The sequence below is a fragment of the Exophiala mesophila genome, assembly GCF_000836275.1.
Source record: "Exophiala mesophila strain CBS 40295 unplaced genomic scaffold supercont1.1, whole genome shotgun sequence".
Classification (NCBI taxonomy): Eukaryota; Fungi; Ascomycota; class Eurotiomycetes; order Chaetothyriales; family Herpotrichiellaceae; genus Exophiala; species Exophiala mesophila.
This window is the reverse complement of record NW_015622504.1, coordinates 4,548,643-4,566,329: the sequence shown is the minus strand read 5'-3', so window position 1 is coordinate 4,566,329 and position 17,687 is coordinate 4,548,643. Positions and strand designations below refer to the sequence as shown.

General features: G+C 50.3%; 6 protein-coding genes across 6 annotated transcripts; 2 read left to right on the top strand and 4 right to left on the bottom strand.

Annotated features, from left to right (window-relative positions):
• Positions 1–954: 954 nt before the first annotated feature.
• PV10_01455 (uncharacterized protein) lies at positions 955–2,307 on the bottom strand (the record flags this gene model as incomplete). The annotated part of the gene is made up of 4 exons (XM_016365670.1): positions 955–1,049; positions 1,106–1,438; positions 1,488–2,135; positions 2,208–2,307. 4 exons carry the CDS (start codon positions 2,305–2,307, stop codon positions 955–957), a joined length of 1,176 nt encoding a protein of 391 aa, XP_016229319.1.
• A 419-nt stretch (positions 2,308–2,726) lies between these two features.
• Positions 2,727–3,550, bottom strand: PV10_01454 (uncharacterized protein; the record flags this gene model as incomplete). The annotated part of the gene is made up of 2 exons (XM_016365669.1): positions 2,727–3,335; positions 3,389–3,550. The coding sequence occupies 2 exons, from the start codon at positions 3,548–3,550 to the stop codon at positions 2,727–2,729; spliced, it is 771 nt and encodes a 256-aa protein (XP_016229318.1).
• Positions 3,551–4,843: 1,293 nt separating this feature from the next.
• On the top strand, positions 4,844–7,346 carry PV10_01453 (uncharacterized protein). The gene has a single exon (XM_016365668.1). The coding sequence runs from the start codon at positions 5,647–5,649 to the stop codon at positions 6,262–6,264; it is 618 nt and encodes a 205-aa protein (XP_016229317.1). The 5' UTR covers positions 4,844–5,646; the 3' UTR covers positions 6,265–7,346.
• On the bottom strand, positions 7,273–9,054 carry PV10_01452 (uncharacterized protein). Its single transcript, XM_016365667.1, has 2 exons — positions 9,011–9,054; positions 7,273–8,943 (listed from the first exon to the last, which is right to left on the bottom strand). Exons 1-2 carry the CDS (start codon positions 9,014–9,016, stop codon positions 7,378–7,380), a joined length of 1,572 nt encoding a protein of 523 aa, XP_016229316.1. The 5' UTR covers positions 9,017–9,054; the 3' UTR covers positions 7,273–7,377.
• A 329-nt stretch (positions 9,055–9,383) lies between these two features.
• On the bottom strand, positions 9,384–12,590 carry PV10_01451 (uncharacterized protein). Its single transcript, XM_016365666.1, has 3 exons — positions 12,486–12,590; positions 10,554–11,579; positions 9,384–10,500 (listed from the first exon to the last, which is right to left on the bottom strand). The coding sequence occupies exons 2-3, from the start codon at positions 11,549–11,551 to the stop codon at positions 9,945–9,947; spliced, it is 1,554 nt and encodes a 517-aa protein (XP_016229315.1). The 5' UTR covers positions 11,552–11,579; positions 12,486–12,590; the 3' UTR covers positions 9,384–9,944.
• A 3,288-nt stretch (positions 12,591–15,878) lies between these two features.
• On the top strand, positions 15,879–17,500 carry PV10_01450 (uncharacterized protein; the record flags this gene model as incomplete). Its single annotated transcript, XM_016365665.1, has 1 exon — positions 15,879–17,500. Exon 1 carries the CDS (start codon positions 15,920–15,922, stop codon positions 17,498–17,500), a length of 1,581 nt encoding a protein of 526 aa, XP_016229314.1. The 5' UTR covers positions 15,879–15,919.
• Positions 17,501–17,687: the final 187 nt, after the last annotated feature.

The following is a 17,687-nucleotide window of genomic DNA, read 5'->3' as shown; positions in this document are numbered from 1 at the left end:
AAATTCATCCAAGATTGCCCAGGCATTGTCAACCCATTTCCTCGGGGAAAATAGCCACATAGGAAGAAAACCCCAGATTTCTTGCCCACGTTCAGCTCGTCTTCTCCAGATTATCGTGCCAAGTACTAATTTTATTGATGCCTGTATTTTATTAGTTGTCCTTTGCGAACACGCTGGTCTGCCGAGTTCGTGACCCATGCTGGTTTTTGTCGTCATGGGCTCGGTTAAAAGGAAACCACTGCCTGTTGCAGCTCTCAGCTCACCACAACCCCCGGAGCTGATCGGGCGCGACATCTTTCTGGAGTTGCAGGTCGACATGCCACATCGCAATCCCCTGGTCAACTCGAACACCCTAAATTCTGTCTGCGTTCTTACCTCCTTGCTTGGTCTGAAAACCAGCTTTTGTGTGTTAGACTCAATTTGCCTGGCACGTGCCTGGCCAACCTCGCCGTCATAGAGACGGCTTTTGGGCACGGATCAACCGTGTTACTCGGCATTATTGTACTTGACATCACAAGAGAGAGTGATCCAAACGATCAGTCCCACAACCTCCGGCTTTTAAGCGAGCACGGCCAACATGATCTCCCGTGATCATCGTCTTAGGCAATAACTGATCTATACAGCAAAGGCAGAATGACGACAGTCCAACATTGGCACCCATGTTTGCTGTGGTTCGAATCCTTTGAAGCTTGTTGATGCTGATTCTTCAAGTAACTATCAATTTGAAACGGCCTTGGCCTCCGACTCGCATCCCCCCCGGGTTCCTTTGCGACTCGACAGCAATGAATGTTCTGACCACACCCCGCTGACAACTGGACTCAGAGTCCCACAATAATGCACTAATAAACGCCCGTCTCAATGTCCGAACTCCGTGCCCTAATTGAACAAGACACCGACGACCTGTATTGATTGCATCCGCTCATCGTTGCGATCCTCCTCTGCTATTCAAATGATTCATGTTGTCTCGGTGCTGGTATTGTAGTACATCCAAATACTCTGTATCTTGAACACGTTGTCGGCTGTTCCTTTGGGAGGGCCTTTCGACCAGCCTAAGCAATGTCTTAGTCTCCATGTGGCTGCTGGGTGTGAGATCTCAAGCGCATACCTTTATCTCCATTCGCCCAATTGTTCCACACCCACGAGCCGGGGGTGGTGGGGACATTGTCGGTGAAACGCTTTTGCTCGATGCCATCAAGATAGAATGCCGTGTACTCTGGTGTCCAGTCAATGCGATATTCATGTACCCTCGAGGTACAATCGAAGGGAGCCGGTCCCGTCTCAGAGGTGGAATCGTGGTCTTCTGGATTTTCTGGATCGATTGGCTGGTTGGTGTACCAGATCGGGATCGGTTCACGCGGGCCGTTGTTTGAAAGGGACGTGGGGTCGGTCAAGTATTCAATGTCAATCTCTTGCGTATCGTTTTTGTAGAAGAACATCCCTGCAGAGGTCAGTATCACACTCCAATGACACAAAATCCGAAGACTTGCCATGACAAGTGCCCGGCACCTTGCTGAACACAGCGCGGGTGCGTACACTTGCGCTGATGATGTTGGATTCTGTTGTGGCTATTTCGGCACAACTGATTGCCTTGTCCGGTCGGCGGTTTGGTCTTTGGCCACTAGGCACGATGAGACGAACAAAGCCATTGCTCAACTGAACGTTGGCGGGGTCAAATCTGTGGTTGTAAAGAGTGCCCGTTCTGGGACCGTCATCACCCAACCTGTTTTGTACAGTGTAATCGCTTGCATAGAGTCCGTCTGGCAATGTGTCTCCGGAGAAGGTATACACCGCCTTGTTGGAAAAAGTTCCTACGTTTCGGACAATCCACGTGCCGTTGGCATCCTGGACATCCCCGGGGTCTCTGTTGGGCCTGTATTCTGCGTTGACATCATTTTTGACCCCAACCTCTGGATTCGGAATCTGGGAACCCTGACTTCTTTGGTAGGTACCGGTGGGAGCAGCTGCGGTGGCGGGGGGCGCTTGGGGGGCTAAGAATCGTGTTAATCTCCAGTCACGGCCCATGGGTTTTCTGAAGGGAGTCTCCGCGGCCACCGGGTTGAAGACTAAAGCCATAATGATGATGAGATACCACATTCTGGATTCAAGTACATGGGTGCATCTGCCGGGATACATGGCTGGGGACAGCGAGCATGTAAGAATACTTGGTCGAGGATGTCTAGAGGCAGATAGCCTTGTATGAAGCTTACCAGAAGATGGTGCATCAGGATTCTCGTCTTGTTCAGGTGTGCCAAAACATCCAATAACTTTGTCCCCCCAAACCTCCTTGATGCGATCCTTTACAGGCATGTTGTGTTATAGTTTGAATGGGGTAGGAAAGAGATTGACTGTGATGTGTTAGCTGTGAGTCACCAGTCGGTGGTGGATGTGGATGCGCAGGGGGGGCCTACAACCTCAAGGGATGGTGGGGAAAACTGATACTGGTTGGAAGAGATGGACTGTAGGAGTTTCCATACAAAGTGCACGAGAGGCGATGTGTGCAGGGGTAGTGAGGTGTTTATCATCAAAAGGTTTCTGGATGGCAGAAACGACTGTTGAAGTGTCGATCGAGATCAACAGAGCTAGTGGTTCCTTCTGTTGTTCCATGGATTCGGTACAGGCAGGAGGTTATTCCAGAAGGGAAGCTGCGAGGCTGTCAACCAAACTGTTCCAAACTTTTCCGCCCGCCACGACGCGTTCTCGCTCGCGTCAGAGCGTGCATCAGCATGTCACAGCACCCATTTGATTGTGTATCCAAAGACGGTTCTGCGCAACTGTTGGTCCCCTGGATCGTTTTCAAACATGACCTTTTCCATCGTATATTCCATTACTTGCTCAACGGTAAAGCCTGCAGCACGGGCAATGTCAAAGAAGTTTAAGTCCTTCTCCAACAGCCATGGTCGGTAGGGGGTAAAGAACACCAGAGCGACTGCATCGTTGGATTTGGCCAGACAATCTCTCAAAGTAGCCAGAAGTTTGCCATGCTCAGAATGATTAAAAAGAATATCGGCGAGGATCAAGAGATGGAATCCGTCAGCATCAGGGCTGAGTTTGTCTTTCAAACCTTGTGCAGGTGCACCCCAAAGAAATCCGTGGGCGGAGATTGGAGAGTCTGCTTCGGTCAGGTTGTGTTGGATGTTGTATTGAAGGTTGGAAATGAGATCCGACTCTGGATAGTCGGTGACGACGACCTGCTTTGCACCTAGAGTGGCCGAGACCAGACTAGGGAGTCCAGCTCCAGCTCCAAGCTCCAGGACAGTTTTGTTTTTGACAAGGGATTGCGCATTTTCTTCAAGATATTGCGCAACGACCTGTCCGGCGTTCCATAGTAGATGCCCCTTGGGAGATTGTTAGCATGACACTGCTGTCAGGTCGAATTTCAACAACACACCCATAGAGGACTATGGCCAACAAGGCGAAGGTTGAAATGGCGCCCGTTTGTCAGGGTGTAGTTGGTGAAGGTAGCTGGCTTTTCTGGTTGATAGTAGCCCTCGGGTTCATTGAACAAAGCCGCCGAGGCCGGTTCATCATCACTGGAGCTCTCGTCGCCCATGCTAACTAAGATGGTCCTTTTGAGGGACGAGGCTGATGTTCACGCATTGGCAAAAGGATTCTTCTACAATTGTGGCTTGGCAGCGGTGCTGAGTCATGCAAGGAGCAACTACTGGCGCACCTACGGAGTACCTTACTAACAGATCAGTGCAATCAAACGTAAGGAAGTCTCTATGTCCACTGTTGGAAGGCATCGACAAGATTGTGTCAAAGATAGGTAGTTGATGGGAACGACTGACCCAAATAGGTATGTAGTCAAGCACGATAACAAATAATAACAATGAATCTGCTGCTTGTTCTTCAAGTGGTGCGACACTCACGGATAAGATCATGCAACTTGTCCATATGGACACTGGTAAAGTGGTTCGGAGGAACATCGGGAGGGGAAATTGCCAAAGGACAAACAGACACGACTGCTTGTTAGCTGCACACGTGTCTGCTTCAAGAATTCACAGTGGCAATCAATCCATTGTTGCGGTGGGTTGTGGTGACGGTTCCGGTCATGGTGGCGTGTCGCGATGGCTGCGGGGTGGCATGGTGGATGGGTGGGTGGGTGGTTATATTTGCAGGCATGGAGATTCTATGAGAGCAACCAAAAGTCCCTCGGTAAAACCAAACAAGGGCAAGGCGAGAGAGACTCTCTTGGGTTTTGGGTGCTTAGGTCCTGGCGCCTCCGGCCTCTAACCTGAATTACCTAGCGGTACTTGCGGTACCTGCAGGACCATTGCCACCATGCCTAACAACATGCCAGTTACGGTACCTAAGGTCCCTCGTCTTGAACCTGGCATTCAATCCTCTTTATGCCTATGGTGACGGACGGATGCAGCGGAGTAACGGACCTGGTACCACAGAATCACTGCTTGTACCTATTTGTCCTAAGTACCTAGAGACTTGACCGACTTAACCGACTTGACGCTCCGAATCGAAATCAGACATGGAGTTGCATCAATCATCTAACTTAATCACCTCTTTTACAGTAGTGAGCTGAAACTTTGAGCCTGATCCTGATCCTTTTAGTTGTCTTGTCCGTCACCTTGCCAGCGAGTCAATCTTGTTTATTATTTCCCTGCTATTCCACCTCCGCACTTGATTCATCTGCGTGAACGGAGTACTTTGGGTACTGCTGTCCTGTTGCTATTGTGGCGGATGTCATTGTCAATCACTCCTATCTACGCTTTCAGTTGCTCTCGGACCGCCTGACGCCCGTGACTGCCCCAGACGCTCCTAAGCTGCACCCATCAAATCCCTGATCTGGCCGATTAATTGAGCTTGCCCCGCCCCCACGAAGCCTATAGGTCCACCAATATCCCGGCTCCGGAACTCGAGTCATTCAGCATTCTTGCTTGGGTGCTTGATTGCCACGATTGCTTACTCGAGGTGCCTGGACTGTCTTTTGTCGTGCCTGGGGCCTTAGTTTGCGTGCCTGGCACCCTGGGTGGGCTTCGGCCAACGAGATTACCCGGTGTCCCTCGGCGTTTCTTCCTCTTACTGCAACCTCAACTAAGTACTTACTATTATCATCATCATCATCGTAGTAGATCGCTATTCCAATACGACATACCGAGGATTCCATCTTCACCATCATCTCCAAGCCTCCAATTCAAACTTGGAACGTTGATCATCAATCAATCCAGATCGGACCGAAGTAACATCGTCATACTTTGGTGACCTTTTGACTTTAAGCCCTGGGGTCGCCTCGGTCCTCCGCATTCGCACTCGACAACTTTCCCGCCTTCCATTCCAAACAAAGTCCTTGGATACTCCTTCCGCCTTCCGGGGAGACTACGGCGAGACTTCCTTCGCGCCTTCTTACTATTCTCTGACTCCCGCCACTTCTCTTCTTACCTGCGACCGACACTTATCAGTCTCATTGCAAGAAGACCACATCTACTCTCTCCGATTCATCATTCGCCTCTTCACTCCTCTTCTAATCTTACGACGGCTGCATTCAGACCAAATTCCTCTTCAACCTCCACCTCCTCCACCAACGACCCTCTACAAACGCCGGCCCTTGCCCTTCAAAGTAGCCGCCCGCTCAGCGGCTACATTTTGAAACCACCTCGATACAATTGAGCAACTCCTGGTCTCAAGCACAAAATGAGCAACTACCCCAGGAGAAGTGCTCGACTTTCTCCTCAATCACAACTCCAAAATCATTTCCACCAAGCCTCGAACAGTCTCTCCTCATCAGCCTTTCCTCACAGCTACTCCCACTCTCAGTCCTCAAGTACCTCGACGACTTCACATCCCAGCCCAATCAGTGACAACCTCCAACCACCCCCTCCTCCTCCCACACCCCAACAACACCAGCTCGGTATTCACCTGCAATCACACCTAATGCCTCAAAATCACCAACATCCCCATATGAATGCGCCCCTGCCGTCTCCATCTGCCATGGACGCAGAGCCATTCTTTGGTCGGCAAAATGGTCAAACGCAAACTTTCAATGTGCAGCCTCTACAATCAGGCTATCCTGCCCAACAGCGCCAGCAGACATACAACGACCAGCAGCAACAATTCGATCAAACGAGCCAGCAGCAACAACATCATCACCATCATCAACTACATCCTCACACCAACTCATTCTCGCACGAGGCTCCAGCGCATGCCTACCAGTCTATTCCAGGCCAATTACCTCCCGACTTCCTAGCCGAGGCTGCAAAGCGCGCTCAAATGGCCTGTCTGATGCGAGATCTTGGAGATGTGTCTCTTTGACGATACAATATCTCTTCTACATCAAGCTATCTACAAGCCTATGTCCATTTCGTGATTGTTGCCATGGCCGGTCCATGGCCGGTCCATACCCGATTTCTGGCGGTGACTATTCCACGGGATTACACCATTGAGATGATGGGTGCATTTGCCGAGGCCACCCGCTCAGCACATGTGATCGGGGATCCACCATAGTGTCTCGACTTGGCCTGAATATTGAGTTTCACCAGGGAAAACTCGGCTGCAATCAAAAGTTCTATGCGCAGCTCAGTACGCTCAGCTCTTGAACCCACCAAACACTCCTACCCCACGGACTCTATCCCGAAGACTGGTTCCGACACCCGTGGACTGACTGTACCCGGTGTTCGACACCCCGAGAACAAGTCGTCACACAGCCAACGCACTGGCCTATACCCGGGGCTTACAACCCCGAGCTCATTTACTCAAACGGGTGTCCGGGGCTATCGGCGGAATTGCCAATCACCATTATCTTCACTCTACATGCGTTCACAAACTCCACTCGAATCTGACATGAATCAGACATTCTCACTACTTTGCTCTTCAACACTGTGGTAGACAGATACCCCCTTTTTCAATTTTTATTTGCGCACCGGAATACAACTAATACATGAGGTTTTCCTGCTTTTCATTGTGAGAATGTTGAGGTTAATGCCTTCGAAACGGACTTAAGTCGGCTTTGGACCCCGGCTCCTTTTTGATGATTATCTTGGCTTTCAGATCTGCATCCACCTTGGATTTTTCTATGAGGACGAATCAATAATCGGAGTTGTTTCGCGAGGGATTTTGTTTTTTACGATGGGTCATTTTGCGAGGGGTTGAGGGACATGGCTTTCTTTCGTCGACAATCATTTGAAGGCGCATTAAACGATGGAGTTGTTTTACTTTTCATCCAGTGGTGATTTGGAAGATATTGGACATTAGATGGCCAAGACCGATCGATCAGGTTCACGACTCTACAGACTGCTACGATATGATAGTGATGATGAAATTCCACCTTCAAACAGGGAATCTTGTTCTAGTTGATCGATTATCTGACAGCTTTATTTGACTCGCTCTAGAAGACTCCAGACCCGGACACCCTTGCTAAACCTCACATCACTCATCCGGATTCCACTCCCCGTCGAGAAATCCAATAAATCCCTCTACGATAGCAGCACGACCCTGAACATATCCCTGGCCATGCGCAATCCCCGCCCGTTGGATCTGTGTATATTTCCGCCGCAAGCGCTGGAGGAGTGGCTGACTTAGCGTCAAGCCAGGCGGAATATGCATCGTAACTGAGATGTCGTTTTGATCGCCGCTGACACCGGACAGAGGATTTGCCGTCATTGTCATGGTCAAATCGCCACCATCACTATTAACACTCCCACCCACCCCCACCTCTCTCGCCCTCGCCAGCAACTGTTTCACCACTTCCATCGTCGTGCTTTCCAGTGTCTGCAATGCATCCGCCGTACTCGATTGAGGTAGAATCGTGGCTGCGTGTTGTTTTACTCCAACACTTGACGCATTCTTGACCATTGACGAGGGTGGTTGAGTCGACGAGATACCGTTCTTGGTGTTATTATCCTCTTGACTAGAGAATCCACTCCGTTCACGACTCGACAGCTGAGATAGAGCTTTCTTACTAGTCGGCTTTGCGGGTGTGGGATACAATGCCTCCCAGATTTGACTTGTGGGTATCGTGATGTCGAAGCTGGGGATCGTGAATAGTGGTGTGTCCCAGCGGGAGAATGGAGAAGGGGGCTCGTAGCGCATGAGAAGGGATTTCAGGGTGGAGGGGAGGTAGGGTGGGGAGGAGGTTGGTGGTGGTGGTGGTGCGGCTATTGATGTTGATGATGGTGGTAGTAGGGGTGAGGGAGTGCGTTGTTCTGGTGGAGTTGTGGTTGTGGCGTTGGTTATTCCTCTGGCATCACGACTACTTTGAGTTGTCTCGGGGGCTTGATTACCGATATACAGAGATTTCAGAGTCATGCCATCGTCGTCAGCATGCACGGGTCGACGTGGTCGGGATTCCTCATCATCTGAATCCATTCCATCCATCGAGGATGATCTCGAACGGCTTGATGGTTTTTCCACCATTCGATCGCCATAGATGGCCGTGTGGCTTTCAGGCGCAAGTTCACCGAAACTATTCGCATCTATTGCGCCCTTGTTCACATCCCGCTTGTCTCCACCATCCTCCTCTTCAATTCCCCATACTCTCATCCTCTCACGATTCCATTTCTGACACTCGTCCTCCTGTGCGGCAACGTGAACGACACAGCATCTTGTAGCTGCAGCCTTGGCTTCACACCATAATTGGTACCTGTAGCCCTTGATGTAGTTCAATCCATCGGCAATCACGATGTTGTCTTTGGACAGGGCTCGTTTAATGGCGGAGAATTCTTCTGCTCGAGCCGTCTTCTCTCGAGATGCGCTGTTGTAGATTTCATCTCGGAGGGTGGAAATCTCGTTGGGTTGATTTTCAGGAGTCGGACTTTGATCGGAGGAGGAGGACGGAGTGTTTTTTCGATCTAGGGAAGCATGGTGTGACTGGATGATCTGTACACTGCGTTTCGATAAACTCGGGTCTGACGCAATATAGGCTTCCAACTGGGTGGCAATCTGCTCGGCTCGGTAGGTTTTTCCTGAGCACGGAAGGCCCGTTATGATAATGAGCTACTCAGAGATATAGACTTAGTATCAAAATCAACATCTGGAGACGATGATGGGTCGGTATACTTACGGGCATCACGGTGAGGTGGATGTTTTGGCCATGATGCAAACTCCAAAAATTCCCATGGAGTATTTCTTAAGCACGTGCACGTTCACGTGCCCAGAATCAGGTACGTCAGCCTTGAGAGCCATGAGAGCCCCTCAATCCTCGGGGACCATGGCCCCCATCAGCCTCAGCCTTGGAGTAATTCTAAATACGTCTGAGAGTAACTCGATCTCCCGCATAGAGGCCTAGGTATCTAATTTTGACTGCCAAAGCCTAGGGGTCCCGGGCAAGGTTTGAAGGTTGGCCCGTCAGTCCCTCGGCCCCTCTACCCTCCCCCTTCCCCCTTGACAATCTACTTAGCATCTGGACACACTGACGACGGCCAAGTTCAGTAACCCGAAACCATTTCGTATTCAAAAGCCTTTTGCACGCGCTCTATGTATATGTCTATATGTCATTCATCATTATGTTCAGTGTCCCACTCTCCGAGGACTCGGCATGAGTGAATATGCTGACAATTATTCTGTGCTGAATAGCGAACGTTCCTACGAGATTTTGCTCCGTCCAGAAGGAAACATCCTGGGATTGTTCCGTACAAAAAGTGGCCTGACCCTGGGAGATATTGCGGGATGATTGTTTCATACAGCGCCTTCCTTAGAAAAATGTCCCAGCTGCCTGTCTCGGAAATGGATCACATCTAAGGTCAAGATGTCCCCAACAACGATTCCGATTGACGACAAGGGAAGAGCCAGGGCGGTGTTCGCCCTGATGGAATTACTGATTCTGCTGCGCGTAGATGCTACTGGCCATGGAAATGGTGCCGGTCTAGCTCCTCTGGCGGGGTCCATATGGATGTACAATCTTGCACAATTGCTGGGAAAATTCCTTTGGGATTGTTAAGACATAATACAAGACTGGCTGAAAGCTTTCATGCATTGACAAGTTTCAAAAAATCAAACTAATGTGAATACATCCTGGGATATGGTTGGGCATTCCTGGATGTCCGGGGATTTGTGTTTCCTGCAGGAGCATACTGACCATTGGGCAGTGCACGGGTTGCGGAAACATCATGACTTGTCCGGGAAGACTGCCCTCGTGAGGGCACGTATCCTGTCAGATCCGCGTGCAAAGCTGCTCCGGCCAGGGCGCGCGACTTGGACTTGGTGGAAGAGTCGGATCTCTTCATAGGAGTAGAGGTAGGGACTCCGGATCCCCTCCGTCTCTTGGTTTCCATGGTGCCAGTGGTATCCTTGGGCGAGTCAACTTCGGTGTATTCGTGCACACGTTTCATGTGATCACGACGGTTCCATTTTCGAGGGAATCCGTTCCCCTCCCGGGCACGCTCACAACCGGCAAATTTGCAAAGAAAAGGGTTCATGCCGTGGTTCCAGAGTCCGTGGGCTTCCCTCTCATGGCGAAAGAGACATGCGGCAGACGAGAATTGGGTGTCGTCACAGTCTCCCTTGTCGGCGAGCCGGCAACGATAAGGCCTCAGGTGGGAATCTAGGTATTTGCTGTACTCGACGTATTAGAGCATGTCTCGACACAGGGATATGGTCAAACTTACTTGTAGATGCACTTTTGCTGTGTCGGTGGGTGACTGCATTTCTTGTCTCCCTCCGCTCGAGAGAATGGGCAGTGGTATTTTCCGTCTGCTTGGACCTTGGCCTCATAGAATGCATGACTCCTAGCTTTGGAAAGGTCGCCTGTTTCCTCCGAGGTCGTCTTGGGGTCAACAATGGGGTGGTCTGCTTTCAGGTAATCGGTCCTTTCAGAAGCACATCGGATTGGTCTTGGTTGGATGGTGCTCTTTGGGCTGACGCTGTTAACGCGATCCAGGTCTCCAACAGCGGTTGTGCGGGGTGAGTATGAGTCCGCTCGACGGGCAAGCAAACCAGGCATTCCACTGGTGTCACGGTTGAGCGAGTCCTGGTCCGTGGTTGCGGGATCATCTTGTTCATTGCAAAAGGTCATTAGGCTCCGCTGAAGCTCAAGCTCAAGCTCAGAAGGTGGTGTAAATGGTCGCGGATGGAGGCCAGGCCAGCTGACAGAGTCTCCAAAGTGCGAGCTGTACACGGATGGTGGAGTGTAAGTCGACATATCCACATATGGAGGCATTACGTCTTGATCTAATACAGCATCCTGGAAAGTTGGTCCGAGGCTGAGATTGCTGGGATCAATCTCGCTCCATTGGTGGCCTGTCGAGGTCATAAAATCAAACGCTGGTTCCGATACATACGCATCAACGGTGGAGAACAGCGGTGCGCCGGAAGCGTCAGTCGAGACATGAATGGGAGCATAACTCATAGTTGATGGCTCTGAAGTGAAGAGTCCAAAGTCACGACTGCCGGGTCCTTCGAACAAGAAACTGTCAGAGTCGTTGTCCTGACGAGAACGGTAAGATGATGAGGACAATGAAAACCGGGAGCCATTGGATTCAGGTAGGGTAGAATTTGGATAATCCAGGAAATCCGGGTGCATCATCGGCATGGTCCTGGGGGTTTGTCCAAGGGAACTGTGGGTGCGGGAGCTAGATCCCGAATGTGAGCGTCTGGGGTTTTGCATATTTATGGCCAGGAGTATCCCGTGAGATCTATGTTGACCAACGAGGTTAGTATCTCGTGCATATTACGGTGCAAGAAGAGGCAAAATAAGAATGTTCATGGACGCGTGCAGGTGACTGGTACGGAAAAGGTCCGGTGGTTATCTTTTGGTGGATCATCCGAGCAGTGTCGTTCGAGGTAGAGCCAGGGTGTCGTCGTGAGACGACAGGATCGAGGACAGCAGAGAAGCACTGGGAAACATCCTTGGCTGAGAAGTTGCCAGTTCGGGGACCCGAAACAATCAAAAGGAGATCCAGATGTGGTGTTCCAGAGGAGTGGCGTCATCTTGTCGCCACAAGACATAGGGTACAGTGACAGCCAAGTCCAAACATGATTGACTAGGCTGGGCACGATATTGTCGGCCATGAAATTGTGGCAGGTCACCGTCAGGATAAGGCCAATTTGTCCAGGAGTTTTGGCCATGACAGTGATTGTCCCCAAAATTTCCTTGGGGCAGATAAACAAGTCGATGACATGACACGGGCACACTTGGGGCAATGGTGAGAGTCACAACATTCGACATAGAGGGACAGCAAGCATGATACTGACGCCTCCAGTCGCCTTGTCGATTCAATCGCACGTCCGGTCAGGGTGTAGATCCAATGTGGCATATCCAACGGATTTGTCCGGGGCTCAAACTCCATGGTGGGCTTTCAATTCCTGGGTAGAAGGTGCAGAGCACTAACGTGCTTTTCATTTCATTATTCTGCGGGGAAGTGGGCTTTGCCCACTTCCTGCATTCGCAGCAGGCCAACCCACGCAATGGACATGGCCCATCGTGGTGGCAGAGAAAAAGGATCCATATTCCCGGCAAGGTAGTGACTAGGTCAAACTGGCCCGGGGAGGGCCAACGACGAACAAGATAGGTAGGTAGAAAAGAAAAGGAAAAGTAATACCTCTAAAGCTTGGCTGCTATGAGGCAGCCCGAAGATGGTGGCACCGGCAGAGTTGATACAGAATCCAAATCCTGGAGTGGCAGTCCTGGGTGGATTGACGGTGAAGACAGTAGACAAAAAGCACAAAAGCAAGCCTGGGTTTAACCTGGGAAGTGATTCCTGGGAAGATGTAGGGCTCCACAAATGGCCAAAATTGGTTGTTGCACAGACAAGTCGATATAAGTGTTGAGAGTTGTGATGGTAATTGAGAGGTGATGTTATAGCATGAACAGTTGGTATGAGAGTGAAGAGATGTATGAGGTGTCAGTTACAAGGAGAAAAAGGAAGAAGAAGAAAAAGGTCAGGGAGGGAGAGGGAGTTGGTTTAAAGGGAAGGAACAAGCAGGAGAGCGCAACTGCCGCATGCATGTCTAAGTAGTTGATTGGTAGCGGTGAGTCAAATCGAAGGCAAGTGCGAGTGTGTCAAGGAGTGTAGCCTGTCGTGCTTGCGAGTACTGAGAGAGCCTGTAGGTCATCCTGTAGTCGAATGATACTGTAGAGAGAGAGCAGGAGCGACTGCCACTGGCATCTCGTGAAGTGGAAACTGGAAACTGCGGGAAGGGGAAAGTGGGAAGTGGGCCAGTGTGACCACGACTGTGGGCGTAGGCAGTGTTGGCCTTTCTTGCCTCGCTCCCAAGACGGCCAGTTGAATTTCCTCTCCCCAACACGTCTTCGCCCGTTGTCTGCCTTTCTTCTCTCTTTCCACCTTGTCATAAAAGCCTCTTCATGCACTTCTTACTGCAACAGGGCCCCGCATCAAACTCGGCACTCTATGGTTGGTGGCATATTTGTTCAATTCCACCGTTGGCAACCGAGTGACTTTGGAAACTCGCCTGTCATGTCCAACGAGACCCGCAACGGGCGGCGCCAGCGGTGCAAGCCTCGCGCACCGGTGCAACCTTCTTTGGCGAGTCAACTTTGCTGATCTTCGACCCCACTCATCAGTGATACGCCCGACCCGTACCGCACCCTCGTCGGTCGATCATGTGTGGTTATCGTCGCCCAGCATTGATCAACAGGGCCTATTTCATTCGTAGTTAACCTTGGAACAAGGGCTTTGGTTTTCGACCGTTTTGATCTTGTTCTCCTATCCACCTCGAAACTGACCACTCCTACGATTGTGACCCGTCCTCAGCACCTGCAGCGTGCAGCTGCGACCGACTGACGTGGCAGCTTCTCCTACGATCCAAGTCTTCCGAAGACTGCACTCCTCTCGTATCGTGCCTCTGACCACACCACCCTCTTAACACAGAAAAGCAGGAGAATCGACAACTGGGTTTCACAGCCCGAGTACTCTGCATTTTGTAGAACTCAACTTTTGGCCTCATCCGTTGGGCACCGACCTAATCAGTCACATGAGACCCCACAAGCTGTTGGTGACCTATAATGGTGAGACCATCGCTAGCCACTTTACCATTGTAATGGAGAGCGCCCTAAATAGCCCTGTCCACAGACTCTCAGGCGTCATGCTATGCCCGGACATGGTGCCTGAACATCACATATCCCCTGTCTATCTTTTGTCTTCTTCTCTCGTTCTCAGAGTCGGGACGGGCAGTGCAGTCATGGGACAATGGCAAAGAGACAAGGTATAGCAAGTACGAATGAAGTGAAATGTATATGGGAGATTCAGGGGAGTCCATTATTGAGTAATGCAATCTACTAGTAACCACTGGACGCCTGATAGAACAAGCTGCAAGGCGAGGATGTACTTGGACAGGGTAGTACGGTGACGTAACGTTTGAAAAAGAAAGCTCTCCAACCGGAACCAAGAAAATCAACAAACACAAAAAATCTACCATACAGCCAGCGCCTTTGGAAGGAGGCTTCTACTTATGCTTTGTCCTTCCCCCTGCGCGAATTCAGTGTCAATTTCCACGTACATGGACCCGTGGAAGCAGGGTATAGGATGCGTAATCTTGAACAACGCCAGTTGGGGAAGTTTATCGACAGGAACACACCTCTCCGAGTCGCCTACGAAGTAGCGACTGTACATCTCGGCACTTGCATAAAAAATGACGACAATGATTGCCCGTACCTATTCGTCTTCGACGATCCGGCTGGAGCCTATGACGGGGACACGACAATCATGATCGTCGTCTCAATCATCTTCCCATCTCACGTGCCGGTATACCTCTGTGCCTCGGTAATCGGGCAGCAGTCAATCTAGTTAAACAATTTCCGTCAGCGGCTGTACCACGCGAGTGCAGAAACAGAATTATCAACAATGCATTGCTAAGTGATTCAGAGAGTTTGATGATGGTAAGGTGTTCGCTCAAGGACGTTAATGTCTCGGTTGAACTATGCTTTTTGTAATTTGGTTCATCATAGATGTCGTTATGGGCTATAAGAAAGCTTGCCAGAAGGGCAGAAAACGTACCTCGCTACAAGGCGGCCTCGTGGGTTTGGACTGGGAAAGAGCTGCAGAGGATGTTCATAAACGGCGCTCTCGGTCTTCGAAGCCCAATCTGTGCATTACGGTGCGCGAAGTATGTATCTGACGAGATATCTGGTTGGGTGACAAAGAAAAAGGGTTTCATGTTGTGAAAAAAGTTGTGGGTTGAAGTTTTCGTGACAGAGATCACGTGACTATACGGAGAAGCAAATCTCGTGCGGATGTCAAGACCACTTTGATGAAGCTCAAAATCGTATCTCGGATCACCACACAGGTTATCAAATACTTTTGGCCAATATTAAGCCTAGAAGTTTGATGATAGTATTAGCGACAATCCATTAGCCGTGTCCAAAAGTCCAATACTAGCAGGTATGTTACACGAGATTGAGACTCCGCGCCTTGACGCTCTCGTCATTGGTGCAGGTTTCCTCTTTTCCAACTGACGTGATCCTCTCACACGGTGTCGAGCAATCCCCTCCTCGGGCATACGTGATATTCATCATGAACTTTACATGTTGTGAAGTGGATGCTAAACGAAGCGTCTCAACCTCCTGGTGAGGATAGCTGCTTGAGGTGCGGGGGTTCACAGTCAGAGCCACTCCGACGGATTTCAAAGTGCATGAGTTCCATTTCAAACATGAACAGGCCTGCAGATGCAGTTGCTTGACCTCGATCAGAGCTCTGATGGCTAAGAATCAAAGACTCACAATCCTTCGTGTTAAACGAGGATTTCTGGATCAGATGGCCGCCTGGATCCAATGCAGGATAACTAGGTAGGAAGGCCTCAGGTAAGGAGGCGTCAACCAGAGGAAGCCACGGCTCGCTGCATCTCGTCCATGTCTGCTTCCTACCCATGATTTCATGCTCCCTGGCCTCTTAAAACTTCAGATCTACTCTCATACGTCTACCGTCTACCGAGTCCTCTCTATCTTTGGTCTGTGCAACATCGAGTCGCTGCACAAGGTTCTCCTTCCGCATTTCTGATCTTAGTCCGATCCAGTACCATGAATTGGACTGGTGGTCATCTGAACCGCCATTCCAAGGCCAACTCCAACACTCTCCTCAAATCCCAGAAACGCCATTTTGCAAAAGCAAGACTACGCGAACAAGGTACCTCGAGTCCTTCCAGATCTTCATTTTCGATCCATGCCCAGCATCAACCGGCTTTGCCTATCAATCAGCGAGGAACATCAAAACACATTCGCAAGCTTCACGCAGAATTGGACAAACTGCCCCAGAGCAAGATCCAAAGCATCCTGCAGCCAAAGTTTCGAGGCAATCCCACCACCAACTTACCTTCAGAGAGGCAGCCACAGCACTCTCAGCCCAAAAAAGAGTTTGGAATAAACCACCTCTTCAAGGAGACCCTACTTTCACAACGTGACTGGGCTGGACTCAGAAAGACAAGACCAATGAAGTCTTCTTGGAATTCAGGAGATGCCGATCTCGGGCAAGTTCAGGAGCGAGTGTCTGAGTCCCCAGTACGGCATCAATGGAGTCGAGCGGCAGCACGAAATCTTTCTTCGCCCTCACACTCCCCGATTTTCGGCAGACATACGGATCAAAACTCTAGTCTTTTGGATGCTCAGGGTTCCCATCCGCCTCCCTCACAAGCTAGGTCTGTCTCAAACCCGACAGCTGATTTTCCAGGACACATGCCACGCAAATGCACCACCTTTCCTAGCTATGCTCCAGAACGTGAGTTCTGTTGGAACCATACCGCTCCAGCTGGACACGAAGCACGAATTCACAAGCCAATCTCACGGATGCCACAGATGGATTTATTTTCCAAACCGCTAATACCATTGAACAAACTCCTCAGCCTCAGGAGCTTTGACGAAGTAATGGAGCTTTCCTCATCATTGGCTACCGACAATTCATCGCCAGGCTTATTCCAGCCTCTTGAGGACGTTATGGCCCAGCCTTGTTACCAACAGAACGAATCCTGTTTTGTGGGGTATGACGACTGTCCCTCAACCCGCTTTTCGAATCAAAATGGTGAGCATTCTGACCAGAATTCCCAACCAGTGTCCCTTGGAGATCTACAGCCTGCCACCTTCCCATGTGCTCCAATCAGACGTTTCCCTGAGGAGTATAGCTCTCCACCTCAAATACCACCTCCCTCTTCCATTTTATCGCAACATCCTCGGGAACGCAAAGCCATAGAGCCTCGCCTTCCTACTCTATCAGCCTACCCACCTCACCAAGATATGCAACATTGCCAGACCATTGCCAGACAAGACCACCAAGTAACCTCAGAGGCTCAAAATTGGGGAACAGAGGTACGATTGGACCCAGCCTCTGCCAGGCTTCTGCCATCCTCGCCCTCGTCTAAGTTCCCCGACGGGAAACATCGACAACAAGCACTCAATCCTGCCATGAAACGCAAGGCTTCGGATCATGGATTAGCTTCGTCATGCCGCCCAAAAAGGACCGCTGTATCTAGCTTCCAGTCGTCGATCGGACCAGGCTTTGGGACAAGCTCTATGTTCCCTTTGCCGAGCCATACGAGCACACTCTTAGGAGACGAGAACATTCCAATGACGCTTTGGGACTTTGGAACTGAAATATTCTATGAGTTTTAATGGCCGTGAGACCATGTTGAACAGACCTTTCCCATAGACATGAATATGGCAAGATCCCCACACGAGAGGAATGAATCTCGTAATGTACATTCACCATCGTGTGTCCTGGATCTTCGCATGCTATTTTTCTATCAATTCTGGGAATTTGGAAGTTTGGAGATTACTAATACTACGAGCTTATCAATCC